Source organism: Trematomus bernacchii, unplaced genomic scaffold, assembly GCF_902827165.1.
Source record: "Trematomus bernacchii unplaced genomic scaffold, fTreBer1.1, whole genome shotgun sequence".
Taxonomy (NCBI): Eukaryota; Metazoa; Chordata; class Actinopteri; order Perciformes; family Nototheniidae; genus Trematomus; species Trematomus bernacchii.
Genome location: NW_022987555.1, coordinates 23,836 through 31,627, shown reverse-complemented (window position 1 = coordinate 31,627; position 7,792 = coordinate 23,836). Strand labels below are relative to the sequence as shown.

At 43.8% G+C, this 7,792-nt stretch overlaps 1 protein-coding gene across 2 annotated transcripts; it reads left to right on the top strand.

The window, feature by feature from the left end:
• Positions 1–256: 256 nt before the first annotated feature.
• Positions 257–7,792, top strand: LOC117477234 (wolframin-like). Of its 2 annotated transcripts, none has more exons than XM_034123898.1 (10): positions 257–421; positions 1,367–1,753; positions 3,049–3,122; positions 3,321–3,465; positions 3,591–3,764; positions 3,861–3,941; positions 4,108–4,268; positions 4,428–4,664; positions 4,757–4,875; positions 5,368–7,792. In XM_034123898.1, the coding sequence occupies exons 2-10, from the start codon at positions 1,369–1,371 to the stop codon at positions 6,917–6,919; spliced, it is 2,928 nt and encodes a 975-aa protein (XP_033979789.1). In that variant the 5' UTR covers positions 257–421; positions 1,367–1,368; the 3' UTR covers positions 6,920–7,792. The 2 variants fall into 2 exon arrangements, with proteins under 2 accessions (XP_033979789.1, XP_033979788.1); XM_034123897.1 differs by having other exon boundaries at positions 3,046–3,122.

Here is a 7,792-nt window from a genome sequence, read left to right as displayed (position 1 = left end):
ACGATTCAAATAAAAGTATCACTGTTTATTTGTATTGTTAAATTATTTTACAAAAGTTAATAAATGAATTCAGCGATAATAAAGTATTCGATGGTTGATTGCTTTTGACTGAGAGAAATACATAAACTTCCTACCTTTACAGCCAATCAACTCACGTTTAGAAAAAGCAGTTCACAGCATCCTCCAATCAAAACACGTATAACCTGAAGTGGGCGTGGACGGCAAGTGGAGCAGCTGGTAGACTTTTCTGTACATTGTGTATGTTTAGCATTAGAGTTTGACCACACAGAGCCAGCGGACAGGCGGATTTCTACAAAAGCGCAAGGGAAGAATGACTTGGGACACGGAATAGCAGATTGATATTTCTCGAGGGCCTTAACACTTTCATGATCTAAAACAAACTGGTGTGCTGGTGGTAAAGGTAAGCGGAAAGAAGTGTCATGTTAACATTAGCAACAAAACCACCGGTTATTTTAGCAACCTACCACATTTACCACTGTCAGCTATATGTACAGGCAATGGTCGGTTACCTAAAGACTGTAGCGCTGCTTATTGTACTGCATTACATTTTTGCAGGATTTTCTCACCACTGTTTCACTCACTTTTATTGCAGCCTCTTTTTGCTGGTGACAGGGGTTTTCCTTGAATGCAACAGGACCCATCAAGTTTCCAGTCGGTACATTCAAGGATGTCACCTTCTCAATATAGCTGCTCAGGGCTCACTTGATAATGTCTAAAATAGACTCCAGACCACATGACAAAATGCTTTACAGAGCTACACAAACTCAAGTAAGACACAACATAAAGTTGCAGCAAGTGTAGTAACTGATTTATGGAAGACATTTGGTTATTTAGTCATAACACTGGTCAATACTGAACTATGTAGAGAAAGATTAGGACAAGTCTGGAGCCAAATAATCAAGAGTTGCTCCATCTTAATGATTCATCTGCTGTGTGCGAGATTGCGAGCTAGACGTCTATTTGTAGGCTACTGTGTTAAAACTGAATTCATGTTTCTATATGGAAACCTTTTATCTTTTGTATAATTATAATCCATCTTGGTCTTTTTTGCGCTGCATCAAGCTCGCAAATCAAAGGTTTTTTGTATAACATTTTTGTAAATCACTACTAAGTATTGGTGCATCAAAACAAGTTAGAGTGAACCTGGGGCATGTTGAAATGAAGAGAGGAAGTGTCCTTTCACAACAGCTGTTACCCCACCACATGTGTCAGTGCAGATCTTTCATTTTCTTACATTCCCTATTACTAACACGCTGCTCTTACATACTATGATATCACATACAATACTGTTTTCAGATACTGTGGAACCTCACTGTGAGTTTTCTTTGTCTGGTACATTTTTCAGCCATGGAGCCATCTCTGACCGGCAACCCAGCCACCGCAAAACCCAGCCCCTCCTCCCCCTCTACACTGAGGCCAGGCCCTTCATCTTCCAGCTTGCCTTCGACCGCCACCACACACACCTCAGACCACCCCAGGCCCAAAATCACCATGCCAATCCCTCCAACAACACCCTCATCTGCCCTCTCCACCGCCTCCCCTCAGACTTCTCCAGGTCTCTCCTCCCGTTCTTCCTCCCTCTCCACACCGCCCTCCTCCGCTCTTCGTCAGCCCATCAGGAGCCCCTCTCAGGTGGGCAGATCTCAGCTTAATGCAGCCTCTCCAGAATATCCACCAGCTCGCTCCACAGCTGCTGCCACGGCTCCTCAGCCTCCTCCCACTCCCGAACCAGGTGAGAATCAAACTCTAACCTTTAAACTTTTACACTCTTAATCACATTTGACCTCTCTCTTAAGTTCCTTTTCTTAACTTATCAGTGCAGCCAACACTCCCAGCTCTCTGTGTACTACAGTGTCTCCATGACAACAAGTGGTGTACCATGACATGCAAAGCAGACTCTCCCAAAGCAACTCTGCTGACTTTAGGAAAGAAACCTGTCTTGCCCGTGTCGTTACAGACCATTTCAACTCTTATCTGTTAAATCTCACTAACCAAGTCTGCATACAAACTTCACATAGTAGGAGCTCCGTTAGCTGCACTGGGAATATCACATTTTAAATTGTTGCAGTGGTGTCTTAATATATTAGTATTACAGGAACAAGTGAAATCTAACACCCCTGTCATATTTTGACCACAGTTTGGACACACATTAAGTCCGGTTTCCTAAAAAATCCACATCATGTGCCATTTATCAAGCCTTTAAGATCATCATGATGTAACAAATTAAAGTTAAAATGGGAGGCAGATTGCGTCACTTTTGTAAGCGTGTGCTGGGAAACCAGCTGCTGCTGTTATTTTAGGGCTGCGGCGCAGTAACTGCTGTATCATCAGTATACCAGCAGCATGACGGGCATCTGATAGAAGTTACCTGATCCCATCACATGCTCTTTAGCTTCCAGAGGCCCGCAGGCTCAGACAGAACACCGTTTCAGTATCACTGTGGGTGTTTTCAATCTTGTTTCCACATTCAAGCAACCTACATATTTTTCCTAGTATATATATATATATATATATATATATGACACAACAATGGCACACCCTACTTTACAGGAAGTAGAGACATTTTCCATGCTCGCCACTGTTGAGTGAGGCATTGGGATTTGAGATTAGCAGAACTCATTAGCAAAAAGAAGATGATAATTAAACCAGCAGGGCTCAGAGGGCCGCTTTTATCAGGACAGAATGTTTCTGGAAGGATCTAACTCATGCCACTGACGGGATTATCAAACCGTTTATGAAGAGTCATTTAAAACTAGAGATGAGTTGAAAAATCCCACAATCATATATTTGTCACATTAACCTTAAATAGAAACAGATGGTCAGCAGTTTCAGTAATTTGGTCACTCTGTTTTCACTGCGCTGGGTTTTGATTAAACAAATGGGTCAGGAAGACATGCTTCGAGTTTGTGTTTGACACTGTTTTTTTTTTTTACAGAATCTGTAGTATACTTTGTACCTTATTGTTAAAGATCATTGAAACTTACTGTGTCCTGAGTGTTAAAAGTGATTGCCTTTTTCCTTCAGAAGAGCCAGAGGAGGAAGTCAGTCTGGAGGATTGGGAGGAGAGAGCAAAGTCAGGAGAAGCAAAAGCACAGACCAAGGTCAGTGTCAATTAACATACTGCAAAAAATATTGACTTCAATTACCATATGGTGAGAACAAAACAGATCAGCCAAGTAATGATACATGTTATTTTAGAGCGACATATTGATGGGAAGGACGGGTACTGGGTCGACAAAGTCAAAGTCGTGCTTGTCTGGCAAGTCTAAGAGTGTGTGTGTGTGTGTTTTTATGTCCAGATGGGCCGTTACTTCCTGGCGCTGGCAGAGGAAAGAGATGAGGAGCTGAACAACTGCACAGCGGTCACTTGGTTGGTCCAGGCGGCTAAACAAGGACGCAAGGACGCTGTCAATTCTCTGCAGCAGTGCTTAGGCTCCAGGAAAGGTACCAACATCTCCCACTGCATCGTAGCAACATAGGTCTGATGTTATGAGTGGATGAGACTGCAAATCTTCAGCTGATGCTGGGAAAACCTGTCAATCATGGTGGTGCAAATGTGTGTTTGTCAGGCATCACTCTGGAGAACTTTGAGGAGGTGAAGAAGTTGTGTACAGAGACGCGCTTTGAGAGAGGAGTCAGGAAAGCAGCTCTGCTAATGTACTGGAAGTTGAACCCGGAGAGGAAGAAGTCGGTGGCTGTTTCTGAAATGCTAGAGAACGTCGAACATGTCCACGCGGAACCGGGTAAGTAGGAAGATACATTGTATGGTTGTATGTCGCAAATACAAATACATGTATTAAACTAGCAGTATAAGATTCATTTCTCTCATCAATTGACAGGCAAACCAGTGTGCCCGGGCCCACTAAACAGCTCTGCCAAGAAACAGAGAAGAGTCTTGGAGACTATGGTCACCAGTGAAGGTATGTGTGGTATGAAACAACGCCAACGGAGGAAGATTCTACTAATACAATTGTCTATTTCCAATTTGTAATGGAGCTTTGTGCCTTAGATGATTCAAGGGGAGTTAATACATTACAGTTTGAAGAGATGACATACATTTAACTTCATATACGTGTGTCTTTGTAGCCAGATGCCAAGTGGGTCTGGACGACTTTGTGGAGATGACAAAGAAGTACGCTCAGGGTGTTGCACCGCCACCAGTCATGGCTACAGCAGGAGATGATGACGACGACGACGATGACGATGTAGTAGTGAAGAACCCAGATGAACTGCCCTTACACCTAAAGGTAGGAGGCTCCAGACTTTAAGGATTTGACTGGTGTCCATTTGACTCGATTCCCTTTTTTTTAAAGCTGTTTTTGCACTAATTGCGAGTGTAATAGAAATAGTGATCAGATGTTGGCACCTTATTAGCATCCTGACTCTCCTCTCTGTACTTCCTCCAGCTGCTGAAGTTCCCTCTGTTCGCTCTGCTGGAGATCAAGGAGCACCTGATCGACTGGGCGTCCCGGGCCGGCATGCAGTGGCTCAGCGCTCTGATCCCCACACACCACGTCAACGCACTCATCTTCTTCTTCATCATCTCCAACCTCACGATAGAGTTCTTCATCTTCCTCATCCCTCTGCTGGTTTTCTACCTGTCGTTCTTCTCCATGGTCATCTGCACGCTGCGGGTGTTTCAGGTTAGCAACGGCTCCTTTTACTAGAGTATAGATGTACCTGTATCTTAATACATGTCAAATGTACAGAAAATTCATGAGAATATTTCCTACAGAATTCAAAAGCATGGGAAAACTTTCGGGCGCTGACCGACCTGCTGTCTCACTTTGAACCCGGCCTTGATCTGGAGCAGGCGGAGACCAACTTTGGATGGACACACTTGGAGCCTTATCTGTAAGAACAAAAATCCAAGTAGAGAACATACTAATTCCATATTTATTAATTTTCTTTTTATTGATGACTCTGTTTTGTTTGCAGATGTAAAGTTGACTTGTTTACCAATTCTGTTCAGCATTGTCTTGTAGATACAATCATGCTTTTTCTAGTAATAGTGTTGTTCTAGTGTTTTAGTAAAAACAGACAAAGTAAAAAAGGTGTGATAGTATTATACGAAGTATTAATAATAGATGTTTCGAACCAATACCAGTGTGTCAAGAACAAATATATATACACTTTTTGAAGCCGTTTATTACCAACTGTATTGATCTGTTATGATTACTATTATTGTTGTATGGCCTGGCTGAGGTTAAACCATGTATGTTGTTGTAAAACATGAAAAAATACAGCATTTGTGTGCAGTTATCATTATAGGAAGAACTCCATTAGACAAAGTTAACGAAACTTTTTTGCAGCAAAATGAACACATCCCACATATTTGTGTTTCAGGTACTTCCTGCTCTCTGTGATCTTCGTGGTTTTCTCTTTCCCTGTTGCTGATAAATCCTGGATCCCCTGCTCAGAGTTGGCTGCTGTCGCCCTCTTCTTCACCTTCACCGCCTTCCTCAGCCTGCAGGCCTCCGCTCAGCTGTTCGCTCGCAGAGCCCTCCTCACTGAGGTCCTCTCCGGAGCCTGCTCCCTCACTCCCTTCCTGCCAGACTCCATTCCCTGGTTCATCAAGATGTTTGGGATGACGTTCATCACTGTGCCTCTTGGGGATGTAGTAGTGTTGAACCTTGGGGTGCCATGTCTGCTATATGGACACCTCTTCTATCTGCTCTTCCGTATGGCCCAGATGCGAGGCTTTAAGGGAACCTACCTGTGCCTGGTGCCCTACATGGTTTGCTTCACCTGGTGTGAGCTCAGCATGGTGTTCCTTCAAAACGCCACCGCAATAGGACTCATCCGCACCTGTGTTGGCTACTTCCTCTTCCTGTTCGCCCTTCCCATTCTCTCACTGGGCCTGGCTGCAATGCTCCTCATCCAGTTAGTACAGTGGTTTCTTGCCCTGGAGGTGACCAAGATGGTGGTAACCTTGACAATCTGCTTTGTGCCAGTAGTGCTGAGGCTTTGGACTCGTTTTAGCCTCAACCCCATCGTGGTTTTACGGTCTTTATCACGGAGCAGCGTTGTGAAGCTTATCCTGGTGTGGCTCAGTGCGGTGGTTCTGTTCTGCTGGATGTACGTCTACAGATCTGAAGGCATGAAGGTTTATAACTCCACCCTGACGTGGCCTGAGTACAGCAGCCTCTGCGGCCCGATGGCCTGGAAAGACGCCAACATGGCCCAAACTCAGATCCTCTGCTCTCACCTCGAAGGACACCGTGTCACCTGGACTGGACGCTTCAAATACGTCCGTGTGACCGACATCGAGAATGGGCCGCAGTCGGTTGTGAACCTGCTGCCGGTTTTTGTGGGGAACTGGATGCGCTGCCTGTATGGAGACCCCTATCCTTTGTGTGAGGAGGTGAAAAACGAGACCGCTGAGCCCCAGCCTCTGCCAGCCCCCGCACCTCCTACAGAAAATCCCCTCTGTAAACTTAAAAAACTGGCCAAGCACGAATGTCACATTAAACGTTTTGATCGATACAAATTTGAAGTGACAATGGGCATGCCACTGGAGAGGAAGACCAGAAACGGGACAATCATAGAGGACGAAGATGCCACAAAGGATATAGTTCTGCGGGCTAGTAATGAGTTCAAATCTATGCTGATATACTTAAAAACAGGTAGCCTGGTGGAGTTCAGCACCATACTGGAGGGCCGTTTGGGCTCCAAGTGGCCCGTGTTTGAACTCAAAGCCATCAACTGCATGTCCTGCGGGGACGCCCGTCTGCCCAGTCGCAGGCAGTACAAGATCGAACACGACTGGAGGCGCACGGCTCAGAACGCCCTGCAGTTTGGTTTTGATTTCTTCTTCAACCCCTTCCTGACCGCTAAGCTAGAGCAACACTCAGAAACAGAGACTGAGATAGAGACGGTGATACAGGAGGGGGGGTAGAGATCTGTCTGACACCTATTGGAGAATTAGGATACCTGATGATGACTGATAATTATACGAGTTGAAGAACATTAAGGATTGTAAATCAGTGTCAACATGTTACCCAGACATCTGTGGTATCAGTCCTGATCTTTAGAGATTGTGTGTTTGCATTAGCTTTTGAGCCAAAATATGTGAGAGCACATAATATTATGTAAGTCATTATACAAAAGGGGAGAAACACAAATGAATACGATTTTTCAAAATCAGTAATTCACTGCCTAACACAAAAAAAACACCATATCCGCCTCCTCAGCTGTGGTCAGTTATACATTTCATCAATGTTAAGCTGCGTTGCTCACTACAGTCCATTAATGAAGACATTTCATCAGATTTTGTTTGTAGTCGAACACTATGTGTGCTGAAGCATTTTTATGTACAGTAATCAGATATGTGTAGCCAAACACATTAGTATTTTGTGGAGGCGTACAAGTAGAAGAAAGATTTCTTCTATAATAGGTTGTTATGATGATGACAACGTGTAAGGGTCTTCTTTGCTGTCAAGCTTTAATCATTTAACATATGACCATATACTCTATGTGCAGTATTTTATTGTACTGGGCAATATTTTCAAGTGCCTTACAAGAGATAGCAGCACATTTAAATGAATTTGGAAGAAATTGGACTAATTCATGTCTTAAATCCTTAACCTTTAAGCTCAGCTTCATCTTTTCCTTATTAAGTTAATCTCTGCCCTCTCCTCTTCCTCCTTGTTTGTCCTTATCTGCTGTGCAGAGATTTAATATATTGAACATTTGCAGTCCCGATTGCTGTGTTTTAAGTTAGGATGTCACTACTGTTTTCTTTACTGTGGTCATAAATATAATGAAAACA